Source organism: Acipenser ruthenus, chromosome 49, assembly GCF_902713425.1.
Source record: "Acipenser ruthenus chromosome 49, fAciRut3.2 maternal haplotype, whole genome shotgun sequence".
Classification (NCBI taxonomy): domain Eukaryota; kingdom Metazoa; phylum Chordata; class Actinopteri; order Acipenseriformes; family Acipenseridae; genus Acipenser; species Acipenser ruthenus.
This window is the reverse complement of record NC_081237.1, coordinates 8,679,032-8,699,565: the sequence shown is the minus strand read 5'-3', so window position 1 is coordinate 8,699,565 and position 20,534 is coordinate 8,679,032. Positions and strand designations below refer to the sequence as shown.

The 20,534-nt window shown below is 48.9% G+C and overlaps 1 protein-coding gene across 1 annotated transcript; it reads left to right on the top strand.

Annotated features, from left to right (window-relative positions):
* The first annotated feature begins 2,872 nt into the window (after positions 1 to 2,872).
* LOC117966164 (zinc finger and BTB domain-containing protein 7A-like) lies at positions 2,873 to 13,674 on the top strand. Its single transcript, XM_059015148.1, has 4 exons — positions 2,873 to 3,065; positions 7,876 to 8,407; positions 9,626 to 10,470; positions 11,300 to 13,674. Exons 2-4 carry the CDS (start codon positions 7,982 to 7,984, stop codon positions 11,649 to 11,651), a joined length of 1,623 nt encoding a protein of 540 aa, XP_058871131.1. The 5' UTR covers positions 2,873 to 3,065; positions 7,876 to 7,981; the 3' UTR covers positions 11,652 to 13,674.
* Positions 13,675 to 20,534: the final 6,860 nt, after the last annotated feature.

The window sequence follows — 20,534 nt, the reverse complement described above, 5'->3', positions numbered from 1 at the left end:
GTTGACTTTCTCAAGCCAGTCCGACCCCCCCCCGTGTCGTCGTACCCCCACCCCCCCAGGAAGGGGACTCTCCTTTTCATTCAGAACATTTCTCATGTTCTGTGTGCGTAAAGTTCAGAACAAGCAGGCTTGAGGCAAGGATCTCTCTGCTGCGTCTCTCTCTCTCCCTCTCTCTCTGTCTCTCTCTCTCACACGTTTCAGTGCTGCTGCTGCTGGTGTGTTCTGCTCTCTCTCGCAGCGTGAGCTGGATTGTAATACTGTAAAGATTGGGGGTGGGGGGGTCCTGAGCTCTTGTGATCGCACCCCCCCCCAGCGACACGCATCTTCAGACAAGTTTATCAAAACAATGAGATTCCAGCGCAGACGCCTGATAATCTCTCCCAGCGCGGGACAGCCTGCTTATCTGACCATAAACAAACGCATTTAACTCATGGAATGTTTTTGGGGGTTTAATCATCTTGCTGGTATTTAAAAACATCTCTTTTTTTTTTTCCCCCCATCCCCATTTCTTTCTTTTGATCCGTGTAGATCTATCTTTTTGTTTGTTTGTTTTATTTGGTTTTTTGTTTGTTGTAAAGACAATAACCTCAACGAAAATCACGACTTTGAACAAAAACGTGCATCAGTCATTTTTTTTTTTTTTATTTAATTTTTTGACAAGTAAACCATGTAGATTGAATGTATAATTTAAGTAAAGTGTTTAAAATAATAATAATAATAATAATAATAATAGTTACCGTGGTGATGTGTGTTCTTGTCTGTGGTGTGAAGGAATGTTCTGTGCTTTTTCTCCTGGACTCTCGAGGTGGAGGTGATGAGGAGGACAGGGTCGGGTTCATTCTTGATTTTTAGTTCCATGTTTTAGAGACCTCATCAGAGACGTTGTTGAGCTGCTTTCACCTGAAGCCAGTTTAGCTGACTAACGGGGGGGGGGGGGGGGCTGCAGTGTCCTTGGTTGCCACTGTGAGAAGCTCGTTGCAGTTTCGATCACTGATGTGTTGGAATTGATTTCAAATGGGGATTTGGAAATCGACTCTAAAAAGGAAATTGAATCGGAATTGAAAAACAGGAATTGTCCCCCAGCCCTGGACGATGACTCTCTCTTTGGATCAAATCCTCTGTTTTTCAGGATCAAGTGCTTTTAGTGAGTCTCGCATGGGGACGGCTTTCCCCTCTCCTCCTCTTTTTTTTTTTTTTTGTTTTGTGTTGTTTCCCCCCCCCCCCGCCCCCGCTGTGCTTAGATTTCAAAAGGGTTAGCGAAACATTGTTTGTAAAAGTTCTTGTTTTTTTTTTTTCTTTTTTTTCCGATATTGGTAATAAATGGCACTTTACATTGCAAAAATAAATAAATACTGTGTGTTGTTGTTTTTTGGTTTGTTTTTTTTTGAAGTGTTCTAATCCATTCGAGAGTTTCTCATTGCTGGGGTACAAACCAAAAGCCTGGTTTCTACCCCACATGCCCTTGAGAATTGTGTCAAAATATGCAGCTGTTGCCATGATTCCATCAATAATTTAGTGCGGCTGTTATGAAATCAACGAACCCTTTAATGCATGTGTATTAAATGAAAGTACAGTAAATATTAATAACATAGAGCTGCTGCATCTTAAACACCATACCAATGCTGTATCTCTCCTGATATACAATTGCCATAATGCCGCTACACCACACCCGCCAAAAACAGCCCGGAATCTCCTATTATCGGGTATTCTTGCGTAACATAAATCTGGAGAAATACTGGAGGTCGCCTCTGGGGGGCGCCACCACTCTTCATGGTTTGCAGTGAGGTCACCATGCCGACATTGCAGCACTGTGTTGCCCTGGCAGCTGAATACTTCTACCAGAAAGACAGTGGAAATCTCTCTCTCGCGGTGGTTTTCCACAAGTCCTACTGCTCCAGGAACAATGGGACGGGACGGGACCCAGTCTCTGTCTGAGATCCTTCTGCTTCCCGGTGATTGTTTCTGAATAGTCGCACGCATTGCATGCCATTGGGGATTCCCAGATTTCTTCTGTTCTCTAGTTCTTTGGTCAGTAGTTGCAGCACCTCCGAACCCGAGTGCGTTCCTCCGCCCCGCTGCGGGGTTCAGGGCTGCTCTGCAGAGTCACAATCACCCCAGAGGAGGACAGGGTTCATTCTTGACTCGACGCCAGACCATTATACCATTACCTCGTTTCTGAAAATGTGACAGACTGGAACTTCAGGTTCCTTGAAATGTCAACATCGATTCAGACTTCATGAACAGGATCAGTTTAATTGGTTAATGAGTACCTCGGAGGTGAATGGTTAAAGGGGCTAGAGAGAGAGAGGGTCTGTTTCACTAGCATTTATTCCTGCTTTTATACACGCATCCAGCAGATCGGGGGTTAAGTCCGAGGCGCTGCTGGCCCGGGACCCCGGTGGATTTGGGCGGGGTGGGTTGCTGGCATCCCCTCCGGTAAGGCACAGGCCAAGACCTGCTCAGTGTGGGGTGGAACAGAAAGACCTCAGGCTGGTTGGGTGGGTACGGAACTAGAAAAGAGAGAGAGAGAGGGCCCATCCTGGATTACAGAGCTTATGCAATCACCCTGCCCCCTCGCCACTCACTCACTCCACTCGCTTAACCAGGAAGGAGTGGCAGCTTATTAAAATGTTAGTAACACCAACCCATCACAGCCCTATCGTTCTTGTCATTGTTATTGTTATTATTCCAGAACGCAGGGAGACAGGCGGGGGAACTTGTTGGATTTTAGGTAGTTGGGAGAATCACCTCCTTGAGAAACAACAACAACAACAAAAAGAGAGTTCCAAAACAGAGAAGAAGTAGGAGAAAAAAGGGAATGCTGTTCCTTTAAGAGACAGAGCGAGAGAGCGAGAGAGAGAGAGAGAGAGAGAGAGAGAGAGGGAGGGAGGGACCCCTTTGCCCTCCAGAAACCAGGAAGGGATTTGAGCTGCTCTGCCTGCCTCCTCTCTCACTGCTGGAGCTGCTGCTGTTGTGCATACGAGTCTCTGAAGAGCCGACAGGGAGAGAGAGAGCGAGAGAGCGGAGGACAGCTCAGAGATACTGGAGCAGCTCAACAACTACAGGTGAGTACAGAGCCAGGACTGTCGCTTTAAAAAAGGGCCGCAGAGAGAGAGAGAGAGAGAGAGAGATGTGAAGAGGGGGATAAGGGAGAGAGAGAGAGAGGGAGGGAGTTGTGATCTGGTGTCTGTGTGTACAGTAGGAAGTTCTCTCCTCTCTCTCTCTCGCTCTCTCTCTCTCTCTCTCTCTCTCTCTCTCTCTCTCTCTCTCTCTCTCTCTCTCTCTCTCTCTCTCTCTCTTGTTTTTGCCCAGTTTGGTTTTTATTATCAGCACTGTTTATTTGTATTTTTTTTGTTGTTGTTATTATTTTTCATTTAAAGTTTATTATCAACGGGATGAAAAGAAAGAAAGAGGAGCCCAGGTACAGTGGCAGCAGCGACAGGAACGCTGTGCTTGTGTTTGCTTGGTGGTGTGTGTGTGTGGGAACTATAGGAAGTACAGCAGATTGTGTAGCAGTGTGTGTGTGTGCTTGTGTGTGCTTGTGTGTGTGTGTGCTTGTGTGTGCGTGGCTTTGTGCACTGCACACGGAAACACTTTTATTTTGAAAGCCGTGTGGATTGAGGTCAGGGGGGGGGCTGCTCTTCCAGTGAGGCTGGGAAAGAGATTTGGACCCTGGGGAGACCGGAGTGTCTCTCCCCCCGGAGGGGAGCATTTGTTCCCGAAAGCGAGGCCTGCTCAGCGGGGCTTGCCTCTTGTTTTCTCTACCTGGCATCTTGCGAGCAGCATACTGGAGTACAATTCTGTCCTGAGTGCTTACGTTGGATCAGCTGAAGGCAGCCTGGGACACGTAGTCCACCAGCAGGCCTGGGGAGCAGGTGGAATAGGAGCTTGGGACTACAGATCCCAGAATGCCTTGTCCTCAGAGACACAGGGAAGGAAGTGGAGAGAGACCTATCCTGATGGGGAGGTGTGGTGACTGACAGGCAGGAGGGCCACTGAGTGGGGGAGGGAGCCGGGCACTGAGGAGGGGGAGGGGGGTCTGTGTGGGATCAGGCCAGGCTGGGGGACTGAGTCTCGTCAAGTTTCCTGTCTTCAGGCTGCAGGACTTGAGCTCTCCCAAGGCAGGCAGGCTGGCAGGCGAGCAGGCAGGCTGCAGGACTGACGGGGCCAGTGCAGCAGCAGCAGCTCTCCCTCCTCCCTCTCTCTCTCTCTCCCTCTCTCTCTCTCTCTCTCTCCCTCTCTCTCTCTCTCTCTCCTCACTACATCCCCCACACACCCACACCACACTTCCTGATCTCCTTGCAAAAGAGTTCATTAACTACGGGAGGAGAATGAGAAGGAAACCATCCGGCTGTGAATTTAACAGAACGGAGTCAATGCTGCTTTTTTTTTTTTTTTTTTTTCTGCTTCTTGGTTGGTTGTTATGGAGGAGAGTTCAGGGGGGTTCAGGGGGGTTCAGGAGAGTTCAGGGGGGTTCAGGGGGGTTCAGGAGAGTTCAGGGGGGTTCAGGAGAGTTCAGGGGGGTTCAGGGGGGTTCAGGAGAGTTCAGGGGGGTTCAGGAGAGTTCAGGGGGGTTCAGGGGGGTTCAGGGGAGTTCAGGGGGGTTCAGGAGAGTTCAGGGGGGTTCAGGAGAGTTCAGGAGAGTTCAGGGGGGTTCAGGAGAGTTCAGGGGGGTTCAGGGGAGTTCAGGGGAGTTCAGGGGGGTTCAGGAGAGTTCAGGAGAGTTCAGGGGGGTTCAGGGGGGTTCAGGAGAGTTCAGGGGGGTTCACGAGGGTTCAGGAGCTGGTTCTTCTGTTAATCTGTCCCACGTTCATTTGTATTAAGAGCTTGGCAGCAGGGTCTAAGGAGTTACGAGCAGGTAGTTCAAGTTAGCATCACAGTGATTAACAACGTCAGATGAGTCTGTTAATATTGAGGGCCAAACGGAATGCACATTTCAGACAGGGTGGTGTGGGTGTGACTGTGTGTGTGCGTGCGCATGTGTGTGTGTGACTGTGTGTGTGTGTGTACGAATCTGCAATCGCACTGCCACCCTCAGATCAAACAGACAGGAGATCTTCATGGTGTGTCGTCACCGTGGCCCCTGGTTTAAGGGGGCCCCAGATCCCTGCAGACTCGCCCCTTGACTGGGAGGCGCTGATGTGTTTTGATGGTGCTGCGCTGCACTGGGGTCACGCTGGGGGCAACAGGAGACTCTGGGCAATCGGGCAAAAATGAGACACCTGCTTACTGCAAACAAATGCTAAAATCATTTATACAATGAATGAATGAAGGGATGAATGGAAAGGAGAGTGATCTGAAATAAGATAGCTCATGTAGGCTTGTGACCTGGAGAGAGGAAGACTGCTATTGAGATTTAAATAAAGAGGCTGAGGACCAAGCCATTGATCTGAGCGCTGGCGAACTGAGCTACCATCGCTCTGGATTCAATGAAGGGGGCTTAACCTACTAACATTAGAAGCATCTTTGTGTTTTACGTGTAAGTGAAAAGTCGTGCAGCGCACACGGATCATAGGGACGGAGCTCTCTGCAGAAACCCAGTGCTGACCATCAGGTGAGGGTCGCTGGGGTCGGCTGGGCTGATTTACCATTGAGAGAAACGAGGGAAGAAACAGCTGCTTGGATTTGCAATGATTGCAGCTTTTCCTGCAGAGTCTGGAGAACAGCAACCCACACAAACCCAAGCAGCTGTATCTTCACTCCTGTCACTCTGAACAGCAACCCACACAAACCCAAGCAGCTGTATCTTCACTCCTGTCACTCTGAACAGCAATCCACACAAACCCAAGCAGCTGTATCTTCACTCTTGTCACTCTGAACAGCAACCCACACAAACCCAAGCAGCTGTATCTTCACTCCTGTCACTCTGAACAGCAATCCACACAAACCCAAGCAGCTGTATCTTCACTCCTGTCACTCTGAACAGCAATCCACACAAACCCAAGCAGCTGTATCTTCACTCCTGTCACTCTGAACAGCAACCCACACAAACCCAAGCAGCTGTATCTTCACTCCTGTCACTCTGAACAGCAACCCACACAAACCCAAGCAGCTGTATCTTCACTCCTGTCACTCTGAACAGCAACCCACACAAACCCAAGCAGCTGTATCTTATTATTATTATTATTATTATTTATTTCTTAGCAGACGCCCTTATCCAGGGCGACTTACAATTGTTACAAGATATCACATTATACATTATACAGATATCACATTATTTTTACATACAATTACCCATTTATACAGTTGGGTTTTTACTGGAGCAATCTAGGTAAAGTACCTTGCTCAAGGGTACAACAGCAGTGTCCCCCATTGGGGATTGAACCCACAACCCTCCGGTCAAGAGTCCAGAGCTCTAACCACTACTCCACACTACTGCCCATTCACTCCTGTCACTCTGAACAGCAATCCACACAAACCCAAGCAGCTGTATCTTCACTCCTGTCACTCTGAACTGTGTTGCTGTGTAAAGTTTACAGGGAGGTTTACAGAGAGCTGTACAGCGAGGCTGGTCCCCTCTGCTCTTCGTGAAGGTGCTGTGGCTGTGTAAAGTTTACAGGGAGGTTTACAGAGAGTTGTACAGCGAGGCTGGTCCCCTCTGCTCTTCGTGAAGGTGCTGTGGCTGTGTAAAGTTTACAGGGAGGTTTACAGAGAGCTGTACAGTGAGGCTGATCCCCTCTGCTCTTCGTGAAGGTGCTGTGGCTGTGTAAAGTTTACAGGGAGGTTTACAGAGAGTTGTACAGCGAGGCTGGTCCCCTCTGCTCTTCGTGAAGGTGCTGTGGCTGTGTAAAGTTTACAGGGAGGTTTACAGAGAGCTGTACAGCGAGGCTGGTCCCCTCTGCTCTTCGTGAAGGTGCTGTGGCTGTGTAAAGTTTACAGGGAGGTCGTGTCTCTGAATCCCGCCCTGCACATGAGCGCACTGCCTTCCTGAAACTTGGCAGGGATCTCAGGGTGGGGTAACCAGCTCAGACCAGCTTGACAAGCTCCCTAGCGCTGAGACCATCCCTGCACTCAGCTGCTCCCTGTGCTGGGGTTTTTCCACTGCACCCCGACACACACACACTGACACAAAGATACACAAACACACACACACACACACACACACTAACACAAAGATACACAACACACACACACACACACTGACACAAAGATACACACACACAGACACAGAGACACTGAGACACAGTCAGACACGAAGACACGCACACAGACACACTGAGACACACACAATATCACTGAGGAACACTGACACAAGCACACACACACACACACACATGTACACACGCACACACACACACGCTCTCACGCACACACACACACACAGAGGCAGGTTTTCCCTGGTGCTGTGCTGGCTGGGTTGAGATGAAGTCAGCTGCCTGTGTGATCACAAGCCGCGGTGACGAGGCGAGAATCATCCAGGCCAGGGCACAGCCTCCTGAATGATGTGCTTGTCAGCCCTGCTTGTGGGATACAGACATGCTGTGGAGTAAGCGCTGTGCTGTGAGGAAGCGTGCACGGCTTCACTACAGGAAATGATTACTGTAATAATAACAGCAGGTTACAGTGATTTTTTTTATTATTTTTTTTTTTAATTGCAAACTGAAAACCCCGATTGACTTGTATGACGTTTGCTTTAGCGAGTTCTGCCGTGTCCCGTGTCCGTTTAATCAAACTGCGATTTCCCGTTGAAAGCATTGCGTGGCGCAGTGAGAGTGAATCAGAGACTCGCTGGGATTGCTGCTGCAAACTGTCAGGGATTCTGTGTAATAAGATGCGAGTCCAGGAAGCTGGGTAAGAAGCCGGCGTCGGAGCTCCTGCTTGTGGAGCGCGCCGCTGGCTGCCGTGTCACGCTCCCATCTTGTCTGCTTTCTCCAGGGAGCCAGACGGCGCCGGGCTGGCGGCAGAGGGCCGGACGCAGGGCAGGGGGAGCACGGCGGCGCGGGAGGCTGTGATCGGAGGATCGGCGGTGGGCTGGTGGAAGATGTCTGCGGGGGGCAGCGGCGGGGCCGCGGCGGAGGAGGGCCCGATCGGAATCCCGTTCCCAGACCACAGCAGCGAGATCCTGGGCGGGCTGAACGAGCAGCGGCTCAGCGGGGCGCTGTGTGACCTGCTCCTGGTGGCGCAGGGCTGCGAGTTCCCCGCTCACCGCTCCGTGCTCGCCGCCTGCAGCCCGTACTTCCACAAGCTCTTCACCTCGGGGGCCGCTGCGGACCGGCAGAGCGTCTACGGGATCGACTTCGTGAGCCCCGGGGCCCTGGCCTCCCTCCTGGACTTCGCCTACACCGCCACCCTCACCCTCAACGCAACCAACGTGGGAGAGGTCCTGAGCGCCGCACGCCTCCTCGAAATCAGGCCTGTGAGGGAGGTCTGCTGCCACCTGCTGGAGACCAAGGTGCTCAGCACACAGGTACCGTTCCACCCACCTGCCTGCACCACGGGGGAACCGGGCGAGAGGAAAGGACCTGGGGGGGTTTCAGCGGAGGGGCTGCTGTGATACCAGCGATTTTATATTCCTTTCAACAACCCCCCCTATAACCAGCTCTGAGACAACATTGACTTTATCACTTGGGGAGGAGTTTTAAAAAGATTCCAGACTCTGACAGAAATGTATCCAATCACAGCAGCCGCTCAGTTGAAACCACACCCCCGCCCCGCCCCTAGGTTCTTGGGAACTCTAACCACAGTAACTGAAGGTTGTTAGTTTGCTGAACAGTTAACATGTACATCACAATGCATAGTGAGAGACTGCAGACAAGCCCCTGAATGAAGCGTCGGAATCGTTTCTTTCTGGTTTGGTTGTTCTATCTGGTGTCGTTTCCTTCACCTTTCGGCTGGTGTCTGCACTGATTAAACCATTGAAGGGACGAGCAAAACATTCACCCGCTCACTCCAAAACTGTAACCTACGCTTTGGAGAAACTGTCCTGCTTAAATGACTTTATAAAATGCCAATTTAATAATAATAATAATAATAATAATAATAATAATAATAATAATAATAATAATAATTTAAAACAACTAAAGCTAAAGTAGAAGTGACCTCTGGATTATTGAGATGCAGTTGAACTGTGATAAGGAATCGCTGCTTCCTCAATTCATTTTATAGCCCCTTAGTTTGACTGTTAACTGATTATTGGTGTCATAAACTCATGAAAGTCAAGTGGGTTCCTTTCAATGTCTTTACCTTATATTGGAAGTCACAGCTTAGGTAGCCCACACACCTGCCCACGCATCGCCTTATAACAATGACCCCAGTACCACCACAGTGCAGTAAAGCACAGTGAAAGCATAGGGAAGCACAGAGAGGTGTGGTAAAGCATAGGGAAGCATTGTAAAGCACAGAGAGGTCTGGTAAAGCATAGGGAAGCATTGTAAAGCACAGAGAGGTCTGGTAAAGCACATTCAGAAAACATAGCAAAACATGGTAATCTATGGGGGGGGGGGGGGTCTGCAAAATGACTGCAAGTTTACCATGGTGACGTTTTCTAAGAGTCCTCCTGACTATATGAAGACGTTGTTCTCTGAGTTACTTTGCCACAGTGTCTGTGGTTCCAGGCTCTCACGTGCCTGCGTGCGTGCGCGTGTGTGTGCGTGTGCTGACCCGTGTGTCTCTGTTTGCTCTGCAGGGCAGCGATGCGGCTCTGGGGAGAGGGGAGGAGGGGGCGGAGGGGAGCTCCCGGCAGACACACCCCCCCGGGGACTCGGTTGACCAGGGGAACTGGCTCCGGGCTCGGGAATACCTGGAATTCTTCCAGAGCTGCGGATCCCACTGGAGCAGCAGCTGCAGCACGCCGGAGCTGGGAGACCCCGGCCAACGCAACGGAGGAGGAGCAGGAGCCTCCCAGAGCAACGGCAGCACAGCACCCAGCGAGCAGCACTCACCCCTGGGCATGCCACAGCACCCCTCCCTGGCAGGGGAGGAGGCGGGGGGAGAGGAGGAGGGGGGAGAGGGGGACCGGAAGAGGAGGGGGAGGAGGAAGAGGAATGAGGGAGGAGACCCCCTAGCCTGGGCTGCATCGGGGGCTTTCCAACCCTCTCAGAACGGACATTATAGCGAGGAATACCGGGAGAGGGAGAGGGAGAGGGAGAGGGAGAGGGAGAGGGAGAGGGCTGGCCTGTCAGCCAGTGCCTTGCTGCAGCACATGATGAACTCGTTCGAGAGGCAGAAGGCAGGGGGAGGGGGAGGGGGAGGGGGAGGGGAGGAGGGAGTCGAGGCGGAGGAGCCAGACGTGGAGTTTTACTTGAATTACTTTAACAGCTCTCACGAGGGGGAGGGGGAGGGGGAGGGGGAGGGGGCCGTGCTGGGGGGGCCCGGGGCCGGCGTGGAGAAGAAGATGCGCTCCAAGGCCTTCCAGAAGTGTCCCATCTGCTCCAAGGTGATCCAGGGGGCGGGGAAGCTGCCCCGGCACATCCGCACTCACACCGGAGAGAAGCCCTACGAGTGTACCATCTGCAACGTGCGCTTCACCAGGTGAGAGCCTGCCTGCCTGCCTGCGTGCGTGCGTGCGTGTGTGTGCGTGTGAGTGTATTGCAGTGTATAACTGTCTATAACTGTGTATAGCTGTGTATAGCTGTGTATAGCAGTGTATAGGTGTGTATAGCTGTGTGTAGCTGTCTATAGCTGTGGATGCTGTGTATAGGTGTGTATAACTGTGTATAGCTGTGTATAGCTGTGTATAGCTGTGTATAGCTGTGTATAGCAGTGTATAGCTGTGTATATCTGTGTATAGGTGTGTATAGCTGTGTATAGCTGTGTATAGCAGTGTATAGCTGTGTATAGCAGTGTATAGCTGTGTATAGTAGTGTATAGCTGTGTATAGCTGTGTATAGCTGTGTATAGCAGTGTATAGCAGTGTATAGCTGTGTATAGCAGTGTATAGCTGTGTATAGCTGTGTATAGCTGTGTATAGCAGTGTATAGCAGTGTATAGCTGTGTATAGCAGTGTATAGCTGTGTATAGCTGTGTATAGCTGTGTATAGTAGTGTATAGCTGTGTATAGGTGTCTATAGCTGTGTATAGGTGTCTATAGCTGTGTATAGCTGTGTATAGCTGTGTATAGCAGTGTATAGCTGTGTATAGCAGTGTATAGCTGTGTATAGCAGTGTATAGTAGTGTATAGCTGTGTATAGCTGTGTATAGCTGTGTATAGGTGTGTATAGCTGTGTATAGCTGTGTATAGGTGTGGATGCTGTGTATAGGTGTGTATAGCTGTGTATAGGTGTGTATAGCTGTGTATAGGTGTGGATGCTGTGTGTATGTCTCTGCTGTATCAGTGACACTCTCTGCTCCCTCTCCACAGGCAGGACAAGCTGAAGGTTCACATGCGGAAGCACACGGGTGAGAAGCCGTACCTGTGCTCTCAGTGCGGCGCTGCTTTCGCTCACAACTACGACCTGAAGAACCACCAGCGCGTGCACACAGGCCTGCGCCCCTACCAGTGCAGCAGCTGCTTCAAGACCTTCGTGCGCTCGGACCACCTGCACCGCCACCTCAAGAAGGACGGCTGCAACGGCGTGCCCTCGCGCCGGGGCCGCAAACCCAGGCTGCAGGAGCCAGCGGGGGCCACAGGGGGGCGCCGGAGACAGGAGCCGGCACCCAGCAGCCAGGACACAGGCCCAGGAGAGGAGCTCCGCTCGGAGACCGTGGGGTAACGTGACGATTAACAAGAGACACACAAACTGAAAAAAGACTCCTCTTTTTAAAAAAAAAAAAAAAAACTAAAAAAAACTAAACTACAAAAAAAAACCAACCAAATCAGGGTGTCACAAAATCTAATCTGAAGTTTCTTTCTCCAGGATTTTTTATTTTGGTTTTTTGGTTGTTATTATTGTTATAGTGATTTCTGAATGTTTTATTTATAATGTGTGTTTTTGGCTCCGGTCTGCCGATGAGGGTTAAGGAACGCTAGATTGAGACTCGAGGTGTGTTTTGGTAGCGCTCGTGTTTAGGGGTGCGTGTTGTTTTAAACGGGGTGCCGATTAGCTCTGTGTCGTGATGTCGGGGTGCCCCTTCTGGGATTGGGGGGGTCGGGGGGCGCGTCTTTCAGAGGAGACGTTAAACCCGATACTGTCTGCTCTGCTGGTGGACTGTCAACACCGTGTCCTTTGTCTTTAAAAATTACAACGGGGGCGGGGGGGAGGGGTTCTGTGTTCTTAAAGCACTACCGCAGCTCTCCACTAGGGGGCACTAACCACTGACCCCCCCCCCCCCACTCCTAACCTCCTTAAAGATTCCTGTTGGTTACAGTTTTTTTACAGTCTTAAATGGTTTTTCTGTTTGTTTTGAGTTGGCTGCCTTGGGTACTTGACACTTAGTTATTAGAAATAGATGATAAAAAGAAATATATATAGAGAGAGAGAGAGAGAGAGGATGCCTGAAAGACAAATAGATATATATATTTAGAGCGAGGGATATGAAAAGACAATAAGCACCTTTTTTATAAATTTGCACATCCTAACATATAGAAATATGTACACAAATCTATCTATCTATCTATCTATCTATCTATTGAAGAGAAAGCTAGAGGGATGCTGTTCTTTGCCCTGAGGACCATGATAATGAAGTACTGTTGATGAAGAGCGCAATAAATGACACTAGAGAGGCCGAGTGACAACTCTACAATACTCCAGAAACGCTGTGCTGTGCAACACCACTCTCTCTCTCGCTCGGAGATAAATACAGATGCAGTTAAAGCATGCCACCACCAAGTGGCGCCATCCGCATATATAAAGCGACGTTATCTGACACTATATAGATCTTTTTTTTTTTTTTTTAATTGGGCAGCCTGCAGGCTTGTTTACATCCAGGTCAGATGGCATGACCTTTAACCCCCGCCCTGACTTCCTGTGCTTGCCCGTAGGCAGGAAGCAGGAAGCAGGGGTCCAGTAGGGTAATCGATAATGTTACTCCAAAGAATTGAAATTAAACAAGTCTAATAAACCAGATGAAAGAGAACAGTCGAGGGAGCTGGGAGTTCATGCATGGAAACCAGGGCCCAGTCACAGAGCTTCACAGTTACTTGGAGAAGGTTTGGGTCTGTTTTGATTAGCAGTCGAGCTTTCTGGAGTGTTGGTTAGGAAGCGTGTTTCTAGCTCTGTGTTTGATTGATCAGCACGGTATGTGAAGCAGTGGCAGCTCTGTGAATAGCGTGGGCTGAAGGGAGCTGTCAGGGTGACCCCTGATGCTGGGGCTGGTGTTGAGAACACAGCGGACCACGTGGACAGTGTGTTCAGTTCTTTGCACCTTATGAAGAAGCACTTTGTTACAGAAACGGCCACGTTAGCTTTTGCAGTTTTTCTTTTCTTCTTTATTATTAATTTCATTATTTTCTTTAAAAAAAAAAAAAAAAAGGTAAAAAAAGAAACGGGTACTTTATCAGAGTCTGGAGACTCTTTATAGCTTTTGGATTTCAGTCCTGTCGCTGCGGCCACCAAAAAAAACAAAACAGAAAAAACAAAACAGACACAGGGACACACAAACAGAGACAGAGAGAGAGACAGAGACAGAGAGACACAAACAGAGACAGAGAGAGAGACAGAGACACACAAACAGAGACAGAGAGAGAGACAGAGACACAGAGACACAAAGACACACAAACAGAGACACAGAGACACAAACAGAGACAGAGAGAGACACAGACACACAAAGAGACACAGAGACACACAGAGACACACAGACTGAGAGACACACAAAGAGACACACAGACACTCAGAGTCAGGAAGCGAGTCACAGGCCAGAGAAAGCGCACGTTAGGTTTTGTGACCGATTAAAACTCTAAATCCCCTCTCAGCTGAATGCACTTGAAGACAGATGTTTGAATCCTTCTAATTGTCTTAAACCAGCGCTGGGTTCGGGTCTCACTGGAAGGGAGCCAGTCTGATGTCACACCAGGCCTCTGACCTCACTTCCTAGCGGGCCTGGAGGTTAGCAATATCCGTCTAAGAGTTTGATAGCAACAGCAAAGTGTAGTAAAGCACAGAGAGGTACAGTACAGCATATTCAGAAACATTGCACATCCAGGTCAACTAAGGCAAATGCACAGTATAGTGTGGGAAAAGCATGGGGGGAACTTTATAAGGGTGACACGACTTCCTGTGGGAATGACTGGAACCGCCCCCTTAGGTGTGATGTCACACAGCAGTGGATGAGGCTTCCATCTGCCTGCACCTGGATCTGATAAAAAAACAAAACAAAACAAATCTAATATGTAAAATATATAATAGATATTCCATGTAACCGCCACCCCCCCCCTGCGCACACACACTGAGCATGAGAACCCAGCGCTGGATCCTTCTTACATATGCAGTTATTGTGTGGAATAATGCAATATCTACTTGAGGATTATTATTATTGATATTATTATTATTATTATTATTATTATTTTCTGCTGTTGTTTTTAATTCCATTTGTTAAACTGTAGTCTTGATGTGTTTTTTGTAGGTAAATAGCTTTATTCATTGTAATCTCGGGACGCTGCAGTTTAGTAAGGGTGTTTATCTCAAGAGCACGGGGAGGGGAGGGGAGCCTGATAGCACTGGAAGTTTAGCAGAGACAGGAAGAGTTTGCACTAAAATACTGTCCCTGACACCTCCCCAGACACACGCGGAGACAGACAGACTGGAGTCCACGACACACACACACAGACAGGGTGTAATGCACACAGCAGCCAGCAGAGGGAGACAGACAGCACCCAAATGCAACAGTGGTCCCTCCACAGTGCTGCTGTGCGGTGTGTGTAGGGGTCCAGGTCCGGGAGTCTGTGTGTGTGTGTGTGTGTGTGTGTGTGTGTTTGGACTCCGGTACCAGACTGCTCAGGTTCTGTAGAGGGGGTCCAGTAACGGCCTGGGACTGGCGGTCACTCAAGGGGGGGGGGGGGGGGTGAGGCGGCTGGTGAGGCGGCTCTGTGCCTTAAAATTGAAAATAACTGCAATATATAGTGAGCCACTGGTCAAACTGGTTCCCATGGGAGCCACACTCACTCCGAACCGGACCAGTATCGCCCAGTACCAGTCTTACTGGTTGCCAGTATCACCGCTAATCTAATACTAGGTGGGGGGGGGGCGCTTTTAACTTCCAGGCTGCAGATCATGTACATGTCTGTTCACACGGACACGCGTGTGCAGGCTCTTCACACGGACACGCGTGTGCAGGCTCTTCACACGGACACGCGTGTGCAGGCTCTTCACACGGACACGCGTGTGCAGGCTCTTCACACGGACACGCGTGTGCAGGCTCTTCACACTGTTTATCTTGTTGTATATTTCTCAGTCCCAGGCTGTGGTGTCTCAACAAAAAGAGAGAAAAAATAATAATATTTCAGTTAAATTAGCCAGAGTTTATCCAAAAAAAAGATCAGCAAGTTTTCACTCTTTACAGCAATGAAACGCGTGTGTTGCCATGGTTACTGCATAACTGTACTGAGCTGGGAGACTCATCAAACACAACAAACTGCATGGGGGGGGGCAAAGAGAACATGAGTCGGACTCGGCTCGACTTCAGAATGAATAGGGGGGCTTCGAGTGATCTCACACAGGGCTGCTGAGGGGAGTGTGGAACAGGGTGCGCCAGAGCCTCCCGTCACAAGGGGGAGCTGTTTAAGTTGTTCTCACCTGCCTTCTATTGAGACGGCGGGCAAAGCTGGCAGTCCTTCCAGAGAGGCCTTCATCTCGCTGTGTGTGTGTCTGCGCTCCACTGACCCGCCCGCCAGTCCGTTGCACTAAGAGTCCAGTTCAGTGGGGAGCGGTGATTGTTTTGCACAAAGTCGGGGGTGGGGTGGGGTGGGGAGTGGGAGTGTCCTGCTTTAAACCAATCAGGGCTTCGCGTTGGATACATCATCTTGTTGTGTTTCATGAGTGTGAGTGTGTGATGTCATGGGGGTTGGGGGTGAAACGTGTCTTAAAATTTTGTTTTGAGTCTGAAAAGCACAGAAGTGTTACGGGAGCCCCTCCCCCCGATCCTGATCCAAACCAGAACTGCTCAGAACCGATCCAGAACCGGGACGAAAGAATCGCAATGGCAGGACGCTGCAGTGCCGAGAGCGTGGGGGTCTCGCAGTGCAGTGCCGAGAGCGTGGGGGGAGGGGGCGAGTCTAAAATCCCGGGACTGGATCTCTGGAGGAGGGGTTCCCGCGGCCGAGCGAAAACATTCCATGTTTAATGATTCCCAATCCGAGCCTGAGAAACATGCGGTCCGGACTCCTCTCCACCTCCTTAGAGACACTGTCTTCAGAAACCCTCACCTAGACTCCTGGAGTGGCATGTCCTAAAATCATAACCCCCCCTGCCCCTTGATAATGGGATAGTCTGCAGGGTTCTGTCCAATAGGAGCCAGTGCTCTGCTCGCCCCTGATTGGTAGCACAGTATGATTGCAGGGGCAGCAGAAGAGGGGGGGGGGGGGGTCTTTATTATTGCTATTATTATTAGTGTTATTATTATTATTGATGTTATTGTTGTTATTATTATTATTATTATTATTATTGTTGTTAATATTTTTTATTTGTTACTATTTAAATGCAAAAAACTACATGATGAAAAACGAAAGCACTTAAAACGTTTTGATTTGCACGATAGAAAGCGACGTCTTTATACTCCCCTTCCGCCCCAAACCCCCCCCCCCCCCCCTCGATCCCAACTCAAGAGCGCGGCAGACCCCCCCCCCCAGTCAGGCGATAGCAGCGGGGGCTCCCTGCTCCCCGCAAACACACTCTCAGATTCTCTAACCAATGAACGTGCTGCTTGTGTCACACAGCACAGGATATGTACCTCGAGAGACATGAACTGGGGCTCTGTACTGGTCCCAACCCAATCCCACTGCCACCCCACTGTCCCTGGTTCTCAGGCTCGGACGTGTGTCTGTCTATCTGTCTGTCTGTCTGTCCGTCAGGTTCGGATGCCATGAATTTCCTGTAATGGTTGCTTGCTGGGGGGGGGTGGGGGGGGTGGGAATTTGCACTTTTGGCTGAAGAATAAACATTGTATTGTAAATGAGACCACTAAATCAATCGAGTCCAAACTAGAGCTACTGTCAGGGCTTTTCTTCTTCTTCTTTTTTACTAAATATATCCAAATATCTCCTGTGTTTTGGTTTTTAACTGATTTTATTGTACTGTTTTTTTTGTTTTTTGTGTGTGTAATTTTGTGTCGGTGTGTGTGTCGGTGTGTCAGTGTGTGTGTCGGTGTGTGTGTCAGTGTGTCAGTGTGTGTGTCAGTGTGTGTGTGTGTCAGTGTGTGTGTCGGTGTGTGTGTCGGTGTGTGTGTGTGTCAGTGTGTGTGTCGGTGTGTCAGTGTGTGTGTCGGTGTGTGTGTCAGTGTGTCAGTGTGTGTGTCAGTGTGTGTGTGTGTCAGTGTGTGTGTCGGTGTGTGTGTCAGTGTGTGTGTCAGTGTGTGTGTCGGTGTGTCGGTGTGTGTGTCGGTGTGTCTGTGTGTGTGTCGGTGTGTCGGTGTGTGTGTGTCAGTGTGTGTGTCGATGTTTAATCCATGGAGTGTGAATGCTGGTGTCAGTTTCCTGCATTCCTGAATAAAAAGGAATGTCCCAATTTAATGAACAATTTCCTGTGGCTTACAAAATGAAACACGCTTATTAAACATGGCATTCCTCGTTGAACAGACTTAAAATACATATATATATATATATATATATATATATATATATATATATATATATATATATATATATATATCCTTTAAGAAACTTCTGAAATATCTATCTATCTATCTATCTAAAAAAAAACAACATGTATTATATGTATAATAATAAATACATATACCCAGATATACGGCCGTGTAGGTGAGAATATCTGGTTTATATATCCATTACCCTAATAAATCTTGAGAGGGTTTGGTTTTTTTGTTTTTAAAGCCAGGCTGGTGTGTGTACGTGTGTGTGTGCGTGTGCGTGTGCGTGTGTCTGTGCGTGTGCGTGTGCGTGTGCGTGTGCGTGTGCGTGTGCGGGGTTTGCGGTGCTCATGTCATGCGGCGGCAACACCAGCGTACAGGGGAGACTCCCGAGACCGTGCAGTGCCCAGCTATCGACACTGGGTGGCGGCACATCTCCTTTGAAAACCGCCGGTTGAGTAAGTAAGCGAGGCGGGCATTTTGAGAGCGCCAGTACTCTCGGCTACCCTGCGTCAGAATCGCAGGGGAAAAAAAAACATCTACTAATGAGATAAACACATTTCTAGGGCAGGGCACCGGCCGGAGCGATAAGCCACCAAAACTAAGCGAGCCCCAGTGCACTGCCGGGTCGAGAGTCGAGTCGCTCAGTTAGGAGCTAAGAGCCACAGGGCCTGTCTGTCTCCCTCAGATCCCCGGGGTCGAGTGAGGTCACCCCGCCGACAAAGATGCGGGTACACAAAGACCCAGACCAAAAACAAAACAAAACGCAAACCTCTTGGTACCTGATCCACGAGAAGCATGTCCTGCACCCCTCCGAGCTTCAGAATGGACGAATTGAATCCGATTAGGATTCACGAAGGCGTTTTCTGAGTTTAACAAATTAAAAGCAAAAAAAAAAACCGTGTGGGTTTTATATGAATATTTTTAATATGCAAAAGTGACTTACCTCTACGAAGCTCTTTATTATGGGTTCGTCACATTGTATTGTATAATTCAAACCGCGTGAAATCTCTTTGCTGGAAGTAGAATCCTCTTTTTCTTTTCTATGTTAGAGAGTCGAGTGACCGCGTCCCGGTTTTCCATCAAAGATCCCGGTGTCCTGACATTTTGCTCTGAATCTTTAAGAAGTCCCGGTTTTCAGCCACTTCATGCAGCGTGACACACTCGAAATACATTTTGTCAAAAAAAAAAACAAAAAAAAAACCGTAAACAGCAGCTTTTAGTTTCCACCACCTGCAGCGAAAACAAAATTATTATTATTATTTATTTCTTAGCAGACGCCCTTATCCAGGGCGACTTACAATTGTTACAAGATATCATATTATTTTTACATACAATTATATTATTTTTTTACACATTATTTTTACATACAATTACCCATTTATACAGTTGGGTTTTTACTGGAGCAATCTAGGTAAAGTACCTTGCTCAAGGGTACAGCAGCAGTGTCCCCTACCAGGGATTGAACCCACGACCCTCCGGTCAAGAGTCCAGAGCCCTAACCACTAATAATATAATAAAACACACACAATGTACTAACTAGAGTAATCAAGAACATTATTTTTATAAATTGATTAACACAGGCGTACGTGCCTGTGTTAATTATTATTATTATGATGATGATGATGATGATGATGATGATGATGATGATGTCTGGCTTTATAAATAACCATTAAAATAACCTCTATTGAAATGGTTTAATTCGTTTTATCAATTATTTAACATCTGGTCACCCTAAGAGAGAGAGAGAGAGGCGTTTTCAGAAACTTTAAACGAGTTGCATTACATACATGATCAAAGTGACCCCGGTCATACACACGTGTGCTCGCTTTAGCTGTGCTCTTTACACAGAGAGGCAAACCCGAACCCTAACTGTAACACGGTAAACCCAAACCCTAACTGTAACACGACAAACCACGGGGAAAACATGGCGGGGAAACATTACCAGCAAACTACCAGCAAATCTACCGGGGGATCCCTTTATAAGGACAGCTCTGAAACAGGCTTCCTACAGCAGAGTGAGAGTGTGTGTGTGTGTATTCACCCTGCAGGTTGGTGCTATGGGTGTGTGTGTGTGTGTGTGTATTCACCCTGCAGGTTGGTGCTATGGGTGTGTGTGTGTGTGTATTCACCCTGCAGGTTGGTGCTATGGGTGTGGGTGGCTGTATTCACCCTGCAGGTTGGTGCTATGGGTGTGTGTGTGTGTGTATTCACCCTGCAGGTTGGTGCTATGGGTGTGTGTGTGTATTCACCCTGCAGGTTGGTGCTATGGGTGTTTATGTGAGTGATGATGATGATCTGGTACAGTCAGGCAGCACAAGCTATTGTCAGTAGAAATGGGTATTCATGGATACATGGTGTTTACTGTCATGCACAATGAGACACAGTGCAGCAAACACAAAGAGAGACACGCACACACACACGCACGCACAGCACAGAGCATGCACACACGCACACACACAAACACACAGCACAGCACAGAGCGTGCACACACACATGCACGCACAGCGCACACACACACGCACAGCACAGAGCGCACACACACACACACACACAGCACAGAGCGCACACACACACACACACACGCACAGCACAGAGCGCACACGCACACACACACACAGCACAGAGCGCACACACACACACACGCACAGCACAGAGCGCACACACACACACGGACAGCACAGAGCGCACACACACACACACACGGATTCATTGTTATTAAAGACATGCTGCTGTATGCAAGGGAGTCTAGTGATCACCCTAATACTTAGATATTTGAAGATCAATTACAGTAATAATAATAACAGTAATAATATGCTATAGCAGCCAGCCTGACCACAAAAAAACCCTTTATATTATTCTTCACCTTCCCTTCGTCTCCGCTGCAAGGAGAATCTGCCCCCTCCCCCCCCCCCCCTCCT